Source organism: Monodon monoceros, unplaced genomic scaffold (genome assembly GCF_005190385.1).
Source record: "Monodon monoceros isolate NGI ecotype Baffin Bay Population unplaced genomic scaffold, NGI_Narwhal_1 Super_Scaffold_14, whole genome shotgun sequence".
Lineage (NCBI taxonomy): Eukaryota > Metazoa > Chordata > Mammalia > Artiodactyla > Monodontidae > Monodon > Monodon monoceros.
Genome location: NW_021703770.1, coordinates 50,453,620 through 50,474,774, shown reverse-complemented (window position 1 = coordinate 50,474,774; position 21,155 = coordinate 50,453,620). Strand labels below are relative to the sequence as shown.

Below are 21,155 nucleotides of genomic sequence, written 5' to 3'. Positions count from 1 at the left end.
AGATTCTAAAGGTTTTCTTTCTATTTATGTGTGACAGTCAGAATGTGAAGTTCTGTTAAACTTTTAGAGTTTTATGCACTCATAATTTCTTTCTTAATGATTTTACTTAAAGAGTATAATTATTTAGGGAAAATATTCTTCCCTTTATCTAGTTACAAATAAATATGTCAAACTTTCCATTTTTTATTTCCAGTTTGAGTCAAAAACAATGGGCAAAGTACAACAATGTGTTAATTCAAGATGTAGATCAACCAGAGAGAAAGGTAGCTTGCAACATTTTATAACACTTTTAAGTATTTTACATTATTTGTTATGCTCTATCCCAAATCACTCCTGTTAAGCAACCAAATGATTGTCTTCTAAAGACTTGACTCTATTGTGTTTGGTAAAGGAAATACCACAGGTTTTGAAATTTACCTTAGCTGAGCATAAATATCAACCTTGCTGCTTACTAACTGAGTAATACAGTATAGGGTAATTTCTTCACCTCTCTGCCTCTTATTTATTTCCTCTAGGAAATAGGAATCACACTCCTAATGATCTAGCTGTATTAATAATAAAATAAATAAAATAATTAATGCACAGCATTCACACTGTTTTGGCAAAGTAGGAAGTCAACAAACATTAGATCCATTATTCTTAGTTGTTCATTTATAGTTAAATCAAAAATTATATTCCAAACCTGAAGCTCAGTAAAGTACATAATAATCCAAAATATGACTTAAAAATACATATGAGTTTAAACTGTAAACATGACTTTAAATGGCTATTGATAGTACAGCTAATGAAATACTGTTACAGATCATATTGACACAATTTTATGCATATACTCTTTGTTCAAACTAGCTTTTAGGTTGCGTGTTTGTTATAGCACTTTGTTATTTAGTAGGAAAATCCATTTTCTGACAATGTATCAAGACTTTATGTTTATTTTAACCTACCTAACTTTTTTCCCAAGATTTGTCATTATCTCCAAATTAATAAAAATTGAAATTGTCATTCTGATAGCTTATGGATATATTATAAACATTTATTAAGTCTCTGAATTCAATTCTATTTTTTCAACTGTAATTTTCTGAGTTGTTTGGGAAAAAAAAAGAAGTTCTAAACAATCACTAAGTCTGCTTAAGATACTTAGATGGTAGAAAATATTGGGCCAAATCTATTTCAACGTAGAATTTTTCCACTGCATCATTTATTCTGCACCTCACCAAGCCCGGATAACATTGAGAGTCACATGTATCTGCTTATATTTACATAATATTTTTACTTGACTATTTTACTGCTTTATGAATTTATTGTTTATGGAATAATGAGAGTGATATTGATGATTAAATATTTTGAGAGAGACAGAGTATTCAGAAAATGGAATTACTGCCATGCTGCTGAGTTTTGGGGATAATAAGGATAAGCAAGATCCCTAGCATTATCGTTGAATAGGTTCCTATACATGCATGGGAGAGAGTAGAGCTCTGTTATCTGTACTGAGTAGAGTTGAACAGAAAGCACAGCTGGTGACATTAGTTCTAATAGACCAGCTAAAAGATACTTTGAAAAGCTGTCTCTCAGCTCTCAGAAATACAGCAGAAATCTCAAGTTTCTTGCTGAAAACCTGATATTATAAGCCTGGGTGTCATAGGTTTTAGTCAGTTCTGATTTGAACCTTGTGAGCTTCACATTGTGAATTTAGAATCACACTGTGACCCAAAGGAAATTAAATAATTTTTAGTAAAGCAGCATATAGACAATGTTAGGATAATCCAAATTTTCTCTGAAATGTGTTTCACATAGGCAAGTAGAACTTTAATAGGTCCTTAATATAAATCAGTAACTATATTGCAAATAGCTTTGAGATTTTAAACAATAATTTTATAAAACAACAAAACTGGTTTTAAAGGTTTAAAATGTATAGCAGCCACTGGTTTTTGGATTGCCTATTTTTCACTTATTATTTAATAGGAGTTCATTATATGTTCTGGATATGAATCCTTTGTCACATGTAAGTATTGCAAGTATCTTCTACTATGCTTTTTAATGTTTTTTTTTTAATTTTTAATCTCTTAATGGTTTGTTTTCATGAACAAAATTTTTAATTTTAAGGTAGTTTAATTTATTGATTTGTTTTCCTCTATGGTGCACTGTTTAAGAAAGCATTGCTTATTGCAAAGTTTTGAAAACATTCAGTAATATTTTCTCCTAAAAATTTTATTGTTTTAATATTTATTTTTAGATATACATCTGTCTGTAGTTAATTTTTTATATTTTTATGATTTAGAGGTTGAAATTTATTTTTTAATATTGATACTCAACTGAACAAACACAATTTAATTAAAAACGATCATTTTTTCATCACTAATCTACACTGAGATTTTGTAATAGATCAGGTAACCATATAAGTATAGTATTTCTGTACTCTCTGTTGTGTAATGTTGGTCTGTATGTCTATCCTATCAGTAAAACATTATCTTAATTAGTACAGTTTATAATGTGTCTTGATCTCTAGCTTTCTTCTTTTTATCCTTATTTTTTCTTTCTTTTCCTTCCCTTCTCCTTTTTTCTCTTCCTTTCTTTCTTAGTTTGTGGGGATTGTTTTGATTCATCTTGCCACTTAAATGTACATATTAATTGTAGAATCAGTTTGTCAATTTTACAAAATGTCTTCAAGAATATTTCACCAAAGAGGATATCCAAATGGCTAAGAGTCATAAGAAAATCACGCCCTGGGAAATGCATCAAAATGCTTGTGATAATTATCTCTGGAGGGTGGAAATTATGGGTGATTGTTAATTTTTACTTTATGCATTTATGTATTTCTAGTTGTCTGCAGTGAACATGTATTCCTTGTACAACTAGAAAGAAAACAATACATGCCATTAAAATAAAAAAAAAAAAGTACTCCATTTCATTAAGCACCAAAGAAATGCAAATTAAAATCATAGTGTAATACCACTACAAACCCACCAGGATTGCTAACATGAAAGACAGTAAGTATTAGGTGTTTGCAAGAATGCAGTGCAAATAGAGTTCTCACACACTGCTCAGTTAAGCTTAGATTAGTACAACCACTTTGGAAAGCAGGCAGTATGTAATAAATCTGAGCATATATTTATCCTACACCAAATATTTCAGAATTTGTATAGTGTCACTATTCATACTAGATCTCAAAAAAACCCCAAAATAAAGAAGCAAAAAATCCATCAACAGTAGAGTGGGTAAAGAAAGTGTGGTATGTTTATACAGTTGAATAGTAAACAACAAAGTAAATGAATTAACTACATCTACACGCAACAAGGTGGTGTAAAGTAAAAGAAGCCAGGAATATGCACTGTATGTCCATTTACATACTACTTGGTATCTTCAAAAATATGCAGAATTAATCCATGGGGACAGAAGTCAGGACAATGATTTGCCTTGGTGGAAAGGAAGTGACTGTCATAAAAGAGCTCTGGCACTCCCGTAACAATCTGCTTCTTGAACTTTGTGATTATTATACAGGTTTGTTCACTCTTTGAAAATTTCTCAAGCTCTACACTTAAGATTTCTGCACTTTCCTGTATGTATATTATATATCAATAAAATTCCAAATAAGTTATTAAAGGAGAAACACAGAATTGTACAAGAGAAATTAAACACAGTGAGAACAGACAACTCTTAAAATCTGTGCTCTAAAAAGGAGTTAGAAATGGTACAGCACATATAGATTTAATGCTTCCTCTGCTTTCCATAAAACATGTCTGAAAGGAAATGTACAATGATCTCCTCATTTACCTGGATTATGAGAATTTATATATCTTCATTTTAAAAAATAAAGAAAATATTATATGTACCTATGATATATGGTAGAATCAGAAGCAAAGAATATATCCCTAAATTATACAAACAAGGAAATTTGAAATGGTGATAGTTTATAAATATCAAGTTACTTTTCAAATATTGTAATAACTGTGTGTAAACTCATAGTATATAGGTATTTATATACATCTATATTGCATATGTGAATGAAAAATATTTACTTTTATGCACTAACTATACTACTCTTACTTTAAGCTACAAAATGGTAGTTTGAAACCAGCAGCATGATTAAATTCTATCATCTAATAGTACTGTAACTATAAATATTCGTTTTAACCTAATTTTATTTGAATTCTGAAACAAATAGTAAGATTCTCTTGTCCAAATTTTTTCTTACCAAGTGAAATAGGAAATAGTCCAACAACATAGTAGTGTATTCTTATACTAAATAACAAATTTTTATCAAATATTCAATAGCTTTACCTGATAATTAGTTTTTTTTCTTGTATCTGTAAGGCAAAATATCAGAAAGTGCTCTATATTACACATACAAAAGTAATTCTAATCAATAAAATATTCTCACATAGATTTCTTTATTGTTCCAATAACTGAAAAACAAAAATGTAGTGTTTGGTGTCTTACATGTTGTAGATGCTCAAATGTTTTTGATAAATATATGATAATGATGAATATTCTTTATTTGTATCCATTCAAACTGTTCTTGTTTAAGTATTAATTTATAACCAATTTATAAATGCAATTTGTGTTATGATTATTTCATATAACAACTCTGTCTAGACAATTCTTTAATCACCAGAAAGATGATTCATAAATGATGTCCAATAACTAAGAAATGGGAGAAGTGTATCATCTTAGGTTATAAATAAATGATGCTAAGAAACAACAAAATTAATACATTTTTGTAAGGGAGGAATATATGTGGTAAGGAAATATATGAATTGATGTATTTATTACAAAAAGAATAAATATTTAATCAATAGTACATAGATACAATAAAATTCTAGCCTATGAGGAGCAGAAGATAAAGTTAGTAGCAAAATTTATGTAAACTATTTATGTGCGAAAGTACATTTTGTTTAATACCGTTATGTACTGCTTATTGAAATGGTGAAATGTGTGATACTAATTTAATATGATGGGAATATTAGTTTTGTGTAGACTTTCAGTAAATAGAATATTTATTTTGATAATTAGGTGTATACTGATAGTCAAACCTGATATAAAAAGTTGTATTAAGAATACGTGTTACAGCGCCGACTGGCGCACGCCGCGCTCTAACGGTAGACCAAGCTGTCGCTCGCTGTCTTCTCGGTCCCTGCGGGAGTGCGGGGCGGGGGCGGCCCCCAAAAGTAAGAGGCGCGGGAGGAGCAGGTCTGCGAGTCGAAGTGTCGCGGCGGCGCACTTGCAGCAAGAATCGGGAGGGGCAGGAGACCGCGAGGATAGGCCCAGGAGCAATGGCGTCCAAAGAGGAACAAGCAGTAAAAAATCTCAACATGGAAAATACCCTACAGGAAAGGGAAGGTGGGGACCAGGCCCCTTTGCAGAATGGAGAGGAATTACGCGATTTAGGAGGGGGTAGAGGCCAGAAGCCTGGAGGAAATGTCAGGTTGGGACGGATTAGACGACTTGTCCCTAATTTTCGATGGGCCATACCCAGCAGGCATATTGATCACAATGAAGTGGGGGATGATGCAGAAAAGCACGTAGGGCAGATGATGGAAATCAGGAGAAAGACTAAGAAGCAGCAAATGAGGCCTCATTTGCGCTACCAAACTCCTGAACCTGACAATCATTATGAGTTTTGCCTTATATCTTCAATCCTAAGATTATCCCTGAGGTTAGTAATGTGGCCTCTGCTCTACATGCTTGTAGTTTTTCTGATTTACTTTTTCTGTAAACATTTTGGTGTTTCCACTTACCAGTTTCTAATTGAATATTGCTTTGTCTCTGTAAAACTTTCTGTCATCAGGGCAATTTCATCCAGTTATAGGAAAATTATTCTTTTCATAATATGAAATTAATAAAGCAGTTTACAAAGGAAAAAAAAAGAATACATGTTATAGAAATTTGGGACACATGAAGAAAAATGCTGGTTCAGAAAAATCATGAGTATATACATGTATACTCATGTAAGTATATATGAGTATATACATAGATATAATATACTACAGTGTATATTAAATACATATATATATATTATTTTTCAATGTGGTCAATGCAATTTAAGTCTTAGTTCACTGAAGTAGGTTGGTTACATTCAGAAGAAGACCTAGAATCAGAATTTTAAGGCAAGTAGATTGTTTGGTCTATGATCTCAAGAAACCCATGAGAGGAGTGGAAAGATGAGACAGGAAAGAGAAGAAAACCTGTTCAGGGTGTAATGTTAATAATGAAGTTATCTCTGTGGACATCTAGTGTTCAACATCTTTAAGAATTCAGGAAGATTGTATGAAACATTGATTATTTATATTTGAGGACCACAGAAATGTTAGTATTTGTAGTTTAACTCCCATTCATCATTCACTGAGAGCAGCAACTGAGGGTGCTAACTCCTAGGAATTCTAATCTACCCAATAAGTGGACCTAAAGGTAGAAACCTGGCAGAAAAAGTGCTTGCTGTAGGACACTATCTGCAGGTAGTAGAATAATGGTGAATTCTGAGAGATATGAGAGGGGCATTGAGAGTGTCTACAACAAGAGGCAATCAGAGCGTGGCAGACAGAATTCTAAAAGAGCCAGCAAGATCACCAACTTTTGGAGAAAAGGCCTTGCATAATTCCCTCCCTTGGATTCACAGAGATCTTGTGAATAAGGTGATTCTCACACCATGCTTATGTTATGTTACATGGCAAAAGGAATTTTACTATGTAATTAAAATGACAAATCATTTGATTTGGAGTTAATCAAAAGGGATATTAACTAGATAGTCTGATTTAATCAGCTGAGATTACTTAAATAAAAAGAAGATATTCAAAGAATAATTGAGATTTTCTCCTGTTCATCTTGAAGATATGGAAGTTGCCATGAGTTTTATAGATGTAAGGGACTGAATTCTGCTAACTAATTGAATGAGCTCACGTGAGACCCCAAGACCTGGTCAACACCTTACCTTAAGCCTGAGACACCCTGGGCAGAGAACCAAGTTAAGTTGTGCCTGGACTTCTGAACTACAGAAACAGTGAGATAAATTTGTGCTAAGCTGCTGAGTTTGTGGCAGATTTTTTTTTATCCAGCAATAGAACAGTAATACAAATAAGCATATGACATATACACACATATAAATCTTATATATTTGGTTTAAAAATCAAAGGCCTTGAAGTTTCTTTTCTCTCCAGCTCAGACTGATTTGATACTCCTATATACCAATTCCAAATATTCATTTCACTGGCAATGATGCTTTTACTAAATACATGTGTATATGCTTGCCCAATGCTGGTGGTTTCCCAAACTCAACTTTTAAGTACTCAATCGTTTTTTCAAGGCTAGAGCCACCTTTTCTCTTTGTTGTAATATTAGTATTACTGTTTTGCTTTGATTGCCACTATTTTATAAACTGCTATCTACATCACCAAAATTCCAATCACCATCCTCTCCACTGTAACATTTAGCATCTTCCTCTGATTTTTTTTAATTTTTTTAAATTTTATATAATTTTAAAGGTTACACTCCATTTACAATCATTACAAAATGTTGGATATATTCCCTGTGTTGTAGAATACATCCTTGTAACCTACCCAAGAGTTTGTACCTCCCACTCCCTCACTCTGATATTGCCCCCTCAACTGGTAACTACTAGTTTGTTCTCTCTATTTGTGAGCCTGCTTCTTTTTTTGTTATAGTCATTATTGTTGTATTTTTTAGATTCCATATATAAGTGACATCATAGAGTATTTCTCTTTCTCTGACTTATTTCACTTAACATAATGCTTTCCAAGCCCACTCAGTTGTTGCAAAATGGCAAAAATTTGTTTTTTTTCTGGCTGAATAGTATTCCATTGTAAATATATGGCACATCTTCTTTATCCATTCATCTGCTGATGAACAGTTAGGTTGCTTCCATATTTTAGCTATTGTAAATAGTGCTGTTATGAACATTGGGGTGCATGTATCTTCTCAAATTTAGTGTTTTGTTTTTTTCAAATATGTACCAGGAATGGAATTACTGGATTATATGGTAGCCAGCCACTGTGGAAAACAGTATAAAGGTTTCTCAAAGAACTAAAAGTGGAACTATCATATGACTCCTCCACTTTTTCTTGATAACCACTTCCCTTATTTTCTTCACTCTCTTTGTCCACTCTGATACAGTAATCTATAATATACATTTACTCTCTTGATGATAAGTGCTTTAGTTCCTTCTCTGTCTAGAGCAACTAAATCTCCACAAAATACTATATGTAACACATATACATACATACGTAAACACTCATACATACATACTACGTGATAGACATTATTGATGAATGTATTAATTTGTTCAAAATGACATATGAATAAATACATTAATGTGTACACATGTAAGAGGATGATTACATAAGACAAAAAAGAGCTAGTTTATCTGAGCATCCAATTCATCTACTCTGATCTCCCCTGAGGAAAGATCAACATTATGTTTCTAAGTCCTTTGAAGAAAAAATAGATAGAATTTCCCAGATTGGAAATGATAGAGGGAAGTTAATGGAAGACTAAATGTAGATACTTCCTTGAAAAATGGTTGGTTTTCAAGTATGCAGCAAGAATTTAGAATAATCCACAACTTTGTATATATTTTGAGCAATGAGTCCCATAAACCCTATTCCCATGCAGAATCTCGTAGAGAAAAAAGATCTCAGAGAAAAATTTCACCTGGAGAAGTTGGCCCCTAGACCCTAGGGCTTCAGGTATCAGTAAAACTTCCCACCCCCTATGAGCACAGTCTAATGAGGCTTCCTTCCTTTTAAAAGGATCACACAGGCTTATATAGCTAGCCTATCAACAGTGACTGCTTGAAACAAGAGAGCTCTAATCAAATATTCTAGAAGGAAATATAACTCCTGGAAGCTCTAATGACTTTAGGGCTGGGTTCATAATGAATGGAATGGGAGCTCCCTACCATTTCAACTTAAGTGAGAAAAAATAATTACTATATATATTTATTTTATTTTAATAGTCATGTACTTTTACACTCATTCTTAGAAAGATAGGTAAATCATAGATTGATCAATCATTTATCAAACATATGGATAATTAGTAGACAGATGAGATACTAGCTAATCAGGGAAGTTAAAAAGGTAGATGGATAAATTGATAAACAGATATAGAATATGCAATTAGATAATTTTCCTAAGTATAGATATTTTAAAAAATCCTTACAGTGAGTACAAGAATAAGGCATAAGCCCTTGCACATGTCTTTACCCATCACTGAATAATGGTTAATTCAGGGATGCCTGTTTAACAGTCCTTTAGGGAAAGCTACAAAACATATTTAAACAACCAAAGCTTCAGGCTAGATTTGGGCAGGGAGTTCATAATTACACAATTAAAAATAGGCCAAGATGATGAAGTTAATGTCTCTCCCAAATGAAGGAAAATGTTAGTCAACTAGTGCAAAACTAGAAAATAACTTAAGCTACTAATTAACAATAGTTTCAAAATGTCTTTAATGCTAAAGAATCATTTAACTCTTACTGAGTGACTCTAACCACATCAAATCATTTTAATATACACTGGGTAAACAATTAAGACATGATTTCCACCCTTATCCATTAGAGTCTAAAAGGATAGTGAATTCATGTCCACATATAGTTTTACTATAAAGCAGAATATAATAAAGGATTAAAATAAATACAAATCAAATTATACAAAGGACACCAGTGTAAATATTTTATTGTGGCTGAGAAGCTTTGTAGTTGATGTGACAGAAGATAGCTCAAAGACCTTAACAATTAGTTTCATCTTTATGATTTTAGGCAAGTTACTTAATTCTTTATGAACTTTTATTTCCTCACCTTGAACATGGTTTTAAGAATGCCGTGTATCACATGGGGTTACAGAGAGGATTTAAAAAGATAATCTGAGTAAAGCAGTTAAAATTTAAGATCATTTAATACTGTTAGGATTTCCATGGCTTTATCCACTTTATCAAAATTGTGGAAGATATTTTGACAGAAAATATTTTAAGGCAAGAAGTCTTGATTGTTCAATAGGGAAAGAAGAAGGAATGAGTTTCTATTTTAAGACAGTGTCATTGGAAATATAATTAAAATAGTAGATATAACAGACACTTCAGAATTTGAATAAAATTTTTGAGCGTGTTAATTACTCTAAACTTGGTGTGTGGAAAAGTGGAATTGTAGGAGTTATTGAATACGACAGCCCCTAAGAAAGCTGATGAATAGATGTTTGGAGTAGAGAAGGGAGTTATATGAGTTAAAGGGGTGTACAGTTTGAGTTAGTTACATCAGTAAAAGGGTTTTGATGGCAAATGAATGACCATTTTAATGATACGAGTGCAGGAGTAAAGTGAGCACAGTAGGAAACTGAAATGAAGAGATGTGGGCCACTGGATTTGAGGTAGATTAAAGAAAAAGTTGAGTAATGTGCTAGAAAATTTGTCAGTGAATTATCTCTATTTGAGGCAGTTTATGGGAAAGAAAATAAATCATCAAAAACAGAAAAAAAATCCTCAAAAGTGGTATAAAATCCCACAGAGAAGGAAATGTAAGCACATAAAATTCTAAAATGCCTATGATGTTTTATTTTCCCTTAGTAGATCATATATATTAAGATTGAAAAACAAGTTTGTGTTTTTTTTAAAAAAACTAAATTATATATATTAAAATCGAAGGAGAGATGAAATTATCACTTAACAGCAAAATGTATGTTACATTTAGTTGTGAAATTTCCTAACTTCTCCACATATAGGTTGTCAAGAAAATATAAAAATGAGCAAACTAAAAGACATGCAACTCTACTGAAGGCTAGATAAATAACTTATGGAACAGAAGCAGAATGTTACTTGAGGTTGAGTTTGCATGACTGTTGGTCTCTGGGATCCAACAGAGATATTCAAGCAATTTCATTCTGTTAGGTAACAGGAATTAAATGTTCTAAATGACATAGACAAATAGAACCAGAAAGGCTTTATGAAATTGGAGCATAGAGTGAGTTTCCCACATCCATAAAATGAAGACAAATAAAACACTGGCACTGACTTGTGTCTGGAAGTTCTTTAGTGAGGGCACTAGGGAAAGTAGACACATTTTTTAAATGAAAGGATGACTAAAATTTCCCACTGGCATTTGGTCTTTCTCCCTTCCTTTCTTCTCCTTGGCTCCCTCTCTCACCCCTTTTCTATTTTTCTTTCTTTCTTTCTTCCCTTCTTCTTCTCTTACTCTTTCTTTCTTTCTTGTTTTCATTCTTTCTCTTTCTTTTTCATTCCTTTTTATAAATCACCTATATTAGCAAGGTACAGAAACAATTATCCACCCATATACTACCTGCTTTGGGACTGTGTCTTATGGAAGGACAGAATATGTCAACAAAATTTCCTCTCTATATAATTTAAGAAAAACAAAAAGAGGTAAAGAAAGAGAGGAAAAACTATAGGGAAATATACAGAGAGAGACAGTGACAGAGAGAAACAGAGACAGATAGACTGAGAGAGAGAAAACTATCAAATATGGTTAAAACTATTTTAAAATACATGGAGATAAACTTCTGGCATGAAAGCATAAGTAGTTCTGCTGACTGATTACTCAGTGAAACTGGTGTAAACTCTGGAAAAACAATAATTTAAGCCTCTGGAAGTGGTTTTAAGAGCAGCTGGTTAGTGAAGAAACATCTAATCAAGAAAATCTATGAAAACTTGGTAAGAAAGATAAGAGTCTGTGGTAGCTGAACAAAGAGTAATCTTCTCCTCCCCACCTCCTTGGCCAGGGAGGCACAGCATCCACTCCTGACTGCTGTAGACAAGAACACAGAGCTCCCTATCGCCCCATTTCTCAATTGTCTTATCTGTTGCTGAGGCTAAATCCCGGTGAATACAATGGAGAAGCAGGGCTCACTTTTTCTGCCCAGCCACCACTCATGGAATGGAAACCCTGTTTTAGGCATTTCACCATTTTGAATACTGGGACCCTGATCATCCTTGCCTCAGCTCATGAGACAGTGATTCCACGCCAAGGGAGATAAGCTGAGAGGCTTCCCACTTCAACCCCCCATCAAGTGCTTTGCTTCTAGCAGGTGGGCATCACTCAGTGAGAAGTTTGCCATTGTCTCCATGCCAAGCTCAAGAGCCTTGGATGTAAGGGGAAAGCAGGTCATGAAATACATAGTTCCCAATGTCCTCCCAAAGGAACTATCATCATTTGTGGAATTTAGCAGGTGAACGCAGTCAGGGAAAGAAAAGAAGAGATCCCTACCAAAATCACTGTTATCTCAGGATGACTGTGAGCATACCCAAAACTGTGCCCTACTAAGGATCAACTCTGTGTGAGGAGAAATAGACTTCATCAAAATAATCCAGTGAGTCACTAATGTAATAAACAAAACAATAACAAGACTGGAGGAATGGTGGGGCCAGTACCCAGAGTTGCTAAAATATACATCTAAAATGTTTAGTTTCTAACAAAAAAATATGAGACATGCTAAGAAACAGGAATATTTAACCTATATGCTGTAAAGGTAACAGAAATTTCCTATGAGCATAAGCAGATGTCCAGATTTATTAGAAAAAAATCTTCAAGATGACTATTATAAGCCATTTTATGGAATTAATGGAACTATGATTAAAGAAATAAATCAAAGTATGATGACAGTGTCACATAAAATGGCGAATATCAATAAAGATATTGAAATCAGAAAAAAGAACAAATGAAATTCTGGAGTTGAAAAGTAAATAACTGAAATGAAAAATAAAATCACTGGGAGGCTTTTAAGTAGCTATTAATTGACAGAAGAAAGAGTAAGTGAACTGAAGATACAAAAAAAAGATGGGAAAAAAATGAATGAAGATAAATGAGGAGAGCCTCAGGAAAATTTGGGACACCATTAAGCATGCCAAAATACACTCAATGGTAGTATCAGAAAGAGAGGAGAGAGACTAAAAGAGAAGAAAAATATTCAAAAAAACAATAGCTGAAAACTACCCAAATTTATTGAAAAATAATTTACATATCTAAGAAGCTCATCAAACTCCAAGAAGGATAGCTCAAAGATCCATGCAAATGAAGGCTAAATAAAGACTTCCCCAGATAAACAAAAGGTGAGAGAATCTGTTACTAGTTGAATTTGTCTTACAAGAAATACAAAAGGAACTTTATCAAGCTGAAAAGAGCTGGCACCAGACAGTAATTTAAACACACACACACACACACACACACACACACACACACACACACGAAGTGTCAATAAACATAATTATATAAATAATTACAAAAAAACAGTAGGATTCCATATTTTTTTACCTTTATTCTCTTGACTAATTTAAAAAAGTAATCACATAAAGCAATGTGAATAAACTTGAACAGGTTTATAAAAGTGTGGTTAACAGAACAATGCCCCCTCACCCAAGAAGTTCACATTTTGATTCTTACAATCTGTTAATATGTGCCTCCTTCTACCTAGATTACAGTATAATGACAAAGATGGCAAGAAAATATCATAAATCAGTGGAAAATCATGGACTATTCTGTGAGTGACACTCAGATAATTGGCTACTCATGGAAAATTAGATGAGATTATTACCATATTCCATAAACAAAAGTGCACAGAAGTTATCACTAAAGTGCTATATGTATCTCTAAACCATAATTATTTTCTTTACATCCCTCCCTGTTCCAACAGGTTTATAAAAAAGACATATCCAGAATTCATCACGGAGACAAGGAAATGTGTTATGTCTGGGGCATCTAGCTTTAATAGTAAGCCAAATTTCTGTCTTTCTTTTGTTCAGTTTTTCACTTATATGCCAGATGTAGAAAAGCATCTGTATTTGGGGAACCATGTCTAAAACATTCTGAGACAACATTTGACTGATGTCATCTTTTAGAGAATTTTCTATGATAGGAACATTTGTACAATCTTCAGTTTTGTATTCCTACCAAACTTAGGGTTCAAGGGAATGGCCAGAAAGGCTATGATTCAAAATTAAGAGGGATATATTGGATGACAAAATCATGATGCCAAAAAATCTGAACAGTCTGGGTAAATGGGTTCAATCTAACTAGATACAATTTAATATGAATAAAAACTACATTCTGTTCTTAAGGTTTAATGATTTAAATGCAGAAAAACAGTATGAGGACAATATAAAATATTAGGCTTTTAAGTTGAACTTATAATTACATGTGTCAGTAATATAATATGATCTAGGTGATTAAAAAGTTAATGTATCTTAAATTTCATTAAAAGACAATGTATAGTCCAGAAGGAGTGAATTTTAAGGCATATTCTACTCTTCTCTGGCAAGAGTAACTCTAAATACAATGGATGCAAAAATACATTTTTCAGAGGCAAATTGTTAAGGAACAATAATATTGGAGTAAGCAGAATGTTGAGAGATAAAAGCCATTGACTCAAGACATTTACAACCATGTTCCAAGTATAATATTTGGCAATGTCTATAGAAGCAAATAATTAAAGAAACTAAAGGTTGCATATTTTCTTATTGCTCCCAATTATTATTATTATTATTTTTACCTCTCCTTGTGAAGTGATTAAACTTCATATTCCATTTACTCCAGAACTGACCATTTGTCTCTGAAAGCAACTTGTGCAAGTGACAAGTACTAACCCTGAGCAAAAACGTCAAAACCTGTGTGTGCTTCCCCAATGTTTTTGTCTTTCATCCATACAGTCCCTAAAGGGTTTCTCTTTCATTGAAAAAGACCTATGCATCAGAGCCACTGCCACCCTGCAGCCAAACTGACAGGTGCTGGGAGAGAAATAAATTTTTGTAGTTGCAAACACTGAAATTTGGGAGTTGTTTGTTATGACAACATCACTTAGCAGATCTGACTATTGTTTTAACATTGCTTATCTAGAACATGACACTTAGGGAGGTCATTGTCCCCAATTACCTGACTGAACCCCACATGGAAAAAATATTAGACTTCATTTCTGAGGTTCCAGCAAATGCCTTAGGCAAGAGATTGTAGGATAGGTTAGGATATGCTCAGATATGCTACAACAGCAAAAAGCCTGAAAGTCTCAGTAGCTTAACCCCCAAAAATGATTAATTGATCCAATACTTGTCAGTTCATGTCTATGAGGGCTCTGCTCCATGTGGTCATTCAAGTACTCCTGCTGATAGATGCTCTCTACCATTTTGTAGACACCCATCTGAAACATGTGATCTTTAGGTGCTTAGAGCAGAGGGAGAGAGTTGGAAAATCATGCTCTGACTCTTCCATGCATTGGCCCAAAAGGGACATACTATTTTTTTTCTGCCCACAGCTCATTGGCCAGAGTAGTCACACAGCTATATCAAACTTTGAGGACGCTAGGAAATGTTAACTATGGAGTGCCATATTTGGTAAGCACTATACCTGTGTCATAGGAGAGAATGGCATTAGAAGACAGAGTTGAACTCTATATATTAACGAACTTTATCATGATTTTAGAAGACACTGAAGTGGAACGAATTATCTTGTTGACATAAATTTCCTGAGGGATTAATCAAGAGGGTTTATGGTCATAAATAAATGTGACAGAAGAAATTTAGGGTCTACATCCCTTCTAGTGCTTAGGTTATATAATCCTAAAGTTGAAGATTTCATAGGCTTAAATGAGATGATCACAGAATAAGCATCCTGCATTAATTTTAGTTAATATTGCAATAGGTAATAAAAAAGTTTCACATTGTACTAGATCATTATAATTCATCTCTTTAGTTCATCTCATTCTGTGTTATTGGGAAGACTTATCTTTCTCTCTAAATTTTAGACATCTTACTCTTTATTTTTTCTTTTATTTATAAACACTATTCTAGTCTCATATTTCTATGTAAATATGAGATTATACATAAAAGCATTCTAATTTTCCTATCTTTTCATAGATCATTTTACAGCCAAAAATCTTCACAATGCTTTCATGAGGTAACGATTTTCTGGTTGTGTTTCAAATGCTGTTTATGGAGGGATTGACTCTATTGTATGTGATCATTAAGAGTTGTTTTCTGATTAGAAACATTCATATGACTCACCAATCTTGACTCACAACCTACCTATTTATAGATTTAGAAGAAGTCCTCTGTATAATCATTTTGTCTGGCTTGAATTAAACGCTAAATATTTTGAAGCAGAACATCAATTCTTTACAAAATCTTACAGGTTTTAATGAAGCAAATATGTCAAAGAAAAATTTAGTGAAGTTGATATATTTCTGTTATTAAAGGAAGGATCATTCTGCAGTTTATGAAACATCAGAATATATCATTATCCTTGGGTCAGAGTAAGATAATATTTATCTACAAGATTTTTAGGATTCATTTAAAATATTTAACTCTATTCTCTTCTTCAGAGAGCATGAACATCAGTGCAATGAAAATAAACACTTTAACTTTTGAATTAAAATCTTTGCTTATCAAATTTAATTAATCTAAATAGACATGGTTATAATAAAAGTGTGTTAAAATTAATTGATGATGTTTATGGTAAAAAATATTTTTTGGAAATTTGTGCTTACCATGTGCTTGCCATGATATTGAATATGCCACATGATATAAAAATTAAAGTCATTGTAAAATATTATAAAAACTTTTTACTCTAATATTCAGTGAGGGCTTATTTTGTAAAGCCCTAAATAAGAGTAAATCTAAATTTACAGAGACAAATTGAATTCAAGGTGAAGTCATTCCATGCTAAAATTTGAATGATCTGCAATCAAGTTTGCAAAAAATCTGTTTTATTTATTGGCCCACACAGTAACAACAATAGAGAGAATTCTAATGTCTACAGTTTTAGTCATTGTGGTATTAGGAGACACCTGTAAGATTAAACCACCTCTTCACTCCCCAAAGCTCACAGATTTGTAATAATGGCATCAATGAGAATATATTTTTCATTATGAATCATATGGCTTATCAATAAAGACACAGATTGATTAGTATTAAAGGAAAGACTGTATCATATTATTTGTAACATAAATTACCGTGTAATTGGATAGTATTCTGCGAATCAGTGTTTGACAGTAATTTCTGAGGTTTCAGTAGACTTTCTGTGGTCAATAGCAGAAAGAAATCAATGATCTAACTTTGGCTAATAGTTAATATTTTATTCTTCACATGTGACAGAAGAGCTTTATGTTTTAATGATCTTTATTTCAGACATTATAAACTCTGAAAAACCTCTGCTGCCATATGGTTAAAGCATAACTATATAAATGATGTTTTTTTTATTCCTTCATTTATTTATATGTTAAGCATCCAAACCATTCTGTGTTAAATCTGAAGATATAAAAGCAGGTAGAATGACCTGCAAGAATGAAAATGCCTTAAATAAAGGAAATGAATCAATAATGCTAAGTATATGACAATTAATTTTGAAGAATTTACTGTTTTTTAACAAAATGAAAACCCAAACATCCAAACTATTTAAACTATTGTACATTTAAATATTATAATGGGAGATGGTGAGAGGCTTATTGGGACTTTAGAAAATGTAAGAGATATTCAAAGAAAACATTTTCTCACTAGATCACCACATTGAGAATAATACTATTAATAGGTTATTTTTTAACAAATACATACTATTGGGGTAAACTTATCTTGACCTTAAATGTAGTTTTAAAATAAATTCTAATGTATTTACAGGAAATACAATTAGAGAAACTAGAAGGAAGTCTGAACTCAACTCTGCTGAAAGGACAAAGTACAGGGAGTGTTAAACTCTGGGGTGAGAGGGAGACCACTGGGCAGCCAGTTTTGTTAATTGGATTTACCTAAAGGAAAAGTAAACTGTCTTCTGTTGTTATGATAGGTGGTGGTTTTACAAGTTGGAGTAGGGCTCTAAAAGAAATTAGACTCTTACCATCCCAGAGACACTGGGAAACAGGGAAGCCATCTTTAATAACTACCTTTCAAAGGGATGGCTACTAGGTCCTTGAAAGACATCCTTAGGTTGTAAAACTGACAAGAGGCTTTTAAAAAATTTACATTTCAAAGATGCATAAAAATAATTTACAAGCTTTTTAAGGTAAATGTCTAAGAAAAGTAGAGTCAAAGTCTAGAGGCAGGAAGACTGTACAAAGTTTAGTCAATCTGAGGGAAATGTTAAGGACCTCTTGGTCATAGGGCAGATTAAAATCTGAATAGTATTAACAATAAAATGTCTTTTAACAGTGAAATGACAAGAATCATTTTGATTCCATTATTGATTCTCTACATAATTACCCTTGTATTTTAAGCCTACCACTCCTGTGTACAATTTATTAACAATTTGGACTACAACAATTTAGCCACTTTGAAAAAAGAGGTTTCCAATGTCAATCATTATTTTCCCAAACTGACTTTGTGAATTTAGTCATTATTTTAAATTATTTTATTTGCTTATTTTTTACAACACTTAAAATAGTTCCTGATGCCATAGTCTATTTTATGTGATATGGTATTAAGTGTACAGGAAATAAAATATAGCGACAAAAGGGAGAATGTGGTAAATTAAACACAAAAATGAAACAGAATTTTTAAATTGTTGGATTATTCTTCCAGTTTCACTGAATCATATCACTGTAAAGGGACTTAAGTGGTGTCTAGACAACTATGTGTCTATCATAGGCAAAATGTCAAGTAATTTCTATAAAATGTCTACCAGTGTAATGCTGAAGAATCAGCAGTGCTGTTCACCAATCTTTCTGGTTTTCTACTTCAAGACACAACCTAGGGTTGGAATTTCCTGAACTTTTAGAGTTAAGCATGGCCATATGACATGCTTTAGCCAATGAAATATGAGAAATATAAGTAATATTTGTCACTTTTGAGTGAAATCATTTAAGAGGTGCATAATTTTCCATCATTTTGTTCCTTTGCTGAGGAAGTCATTATAGCATGTGTTGACATAGGGACTTTATCTGCCTACCCTTTAAGTGGTTAAGATAAGCAGATGCCCCAACCAACCAGCATTGCCTATGTAGTTATAAAACCTGTTTTAAGCCATTGAGCTTCTGATTGTGTATTATTACATCATCACCTAACCTATCCATTAATAACTTTATCTTAATTCTGTGTTCTTGAAAGCCAGAAACAATGCTACAATATCCGTGTCCTGAATGGAGTAAGCCACCTGATATATAAAATCAAATCCTCTGTAATCAACCTATAGGTACATGTGCAAAGTCCAGGTCATCACATCAGAACATGTCTTTTGTCCTGATCAGTTACACTTTAGTGCTTTTTGTGTTCATTCCTTCTAGGAGAATTTTATGACAAGACTCATGTTTTTTCTGAAAGATTTTTTAATTAACTTTAAATTCTAGAAAGCAAGGGTTGTGTTACTGCCCTTTCTCTCTTAGAAGGCCATTGTTTTCCTTATTCAAATCATCTATTTTCTCTGTAATCCATTGGACCTTGGAGAACTACAGCCTTCATAAAATTACAAAAGATTTGGTTTCAATATTTAAATAACATAATGGGACATTCCTTTATTTTACTTTTGTTTAATTAAGAGAAACATTTACATGATCCTTCTCGTAGTAAAGAAAATCTATCCAAAGGTGGATTTTTTTCTCCTCTGTATATATTTAGCAGCAGTAATTTTGTCTTAATTCTTCACCAAACAGCGGGAATATAGCACTCATATAGGTGTAGACGTTATCAGGGGTATTTTGGAAGACATGTTGTGTTATACCATTCAGGATAATTCCAAAAATAATTACCTTGGTAAAATCATGAGGATACACAGAATATGTTTGTATCAAAAAAGTCCTTCCCAAAATTACCATATCAAGTGTTCTCAAGACAGAAATTTCACTTCCTTATAAGTCTGTTTTATAATGTTATTTTTAATTAGATTATGTAGTATAAACACTAATCAATAACAATAATAAAGAATAGGGACATAAAATTTTAACATTAGGGAAATATAAACAAAGAAAAAAAGCAAAATATGAAAGAAAATAGTACATTTGGTCAGACCACTCAAGATGGCTGTTCTCTTGTTCACTGTACATCCCCTGCCAGAATAGTACCTGCTTCACTTATACCCTATGCACATGACTGACTTTCTTATGTACTTGCCCCAGGCCCCAGCTAGTGATTGTTCTTATTGGAGGGGCAGTGAGGTGTGTGCCCCTCTACTGGTTTCTCTGGTAGCTAATGAGCCAACTTGCTATCAATTCTCATATAACTGGTAATCTCCCCTTCCCCCCAGGAGCAAAGACTGCTACCATGTCCTGTCTGGCTTCCACTGCACAAGGTGGGGTGCTGCTCCAGGACCTTGCTCCAGATGTGTAAGGTCCCCCACCCATTAAACCATTGATTTCTCTGTTGCTGACTCCCGGCTCTCTCTTTGGTCTTGAAGCTGGGCAAACACAGGCCTTGTATGTCTGTGAGGTGCAGCCCAGCAATAACAAGTTTTGGCTTGTCATGAGTTGAACTCAATATCAAGCAGTTCCAAGTACCAATTTGATTTACACATTTGATATTTTCATATATTAACCTTATTAAGGTTAATAAGGCCATACTGATGAGAATTTTAGAAATATTGGGTCACAAGGTAAGCCATGAATTTACTCATGGACAAAAATGTGAGAAAAACAAGAGTGTAAAGATAGTTAAAACTGGACAGCAAATATACAAACATAATGTAAGGGAGAAACAGAGAATATCTATTCAAACATCACAGTAAAACATTAAAATATGGTCTCTCATTGCTTAATTCCACAAAGTACATGTAAGGATTGAGAAATTTCAAACCTCACTGTTATTTACAGAAGGGAAAAAGGACAAATAAGTACCACAATAAAATGTGAAGTGCAAATATTATTAAACAATAAACAATATATAAAGAACAATAGGAACAGGATTCCTTAGCAATAACAAACGCTACATGACTTTCAAGTCTAGGAAAGACCATATGTATAAATTTATATGGCCGTGAAAGTCTAGCTCTGATTGGTGAACTTAAAAACATTGCAGACTATTCCTAAAATATTTGACTAAAGAAGAATTTTGATTAAATATTATACTAGTGGTTACAGATCATGCAATAATGTATCCCAACTAGACTGCTCAATATGTGAGTTATATTCTTACATTCAATGACCTAAAAGAGTTAAAATGAAAGACTGAAGAAATTATCCTTTTAAATAACTTCATACACTTTTTCACTTGCAGATATTCAGTAAACATGCAAATCATTTAAG

At 32.9% G+C, this 21,155-nt stretch overlaps 1 protein-coding gene across 1 annotated transcript; it reads left to right on the top strand.

The window, feature by feature from the left end:
- Positions 1-5,192: 5,192 nt before the first annotated feature.
- On the top strand, positions 5,193-21,154 carry LOC114895344 (protein BEX4-like). The gene is made up of 2 exons (XM_029222639.1): positions 5,193-5,650; positions 21,127-21,154. Exons 1-2 carry the CDS (start codon positions 5,268-5,270, stop codon positions 21,152-21,154), a joined length of 411 nt encoding a protein of 136 aa, XP_029078472.1. The 5' UTR covers positions 5,193-5,267.
- The last annotated feature ends 1 nt before the right edge of the window (position 21,155 follows it).

What these genes read in the sequence shown, in the direction of transcription:
- LOC114895344 (XM_029222639.1), top strand. Translation starts at nt 5,268, where the DNA reads ATGGCGTCCAAAGAGGAACAAGCAGTAAAAAATCTCAACATGGAAAAT. An exon ending in ATCCTAAGATTATCCCTGAG is followed by an intron (nt 5,651 to 21,126) that starts GTTAGTAATGTG and finishes TTTCACTTGCAG; the next exon opens with ATATTCAGTAAACATGCAAA.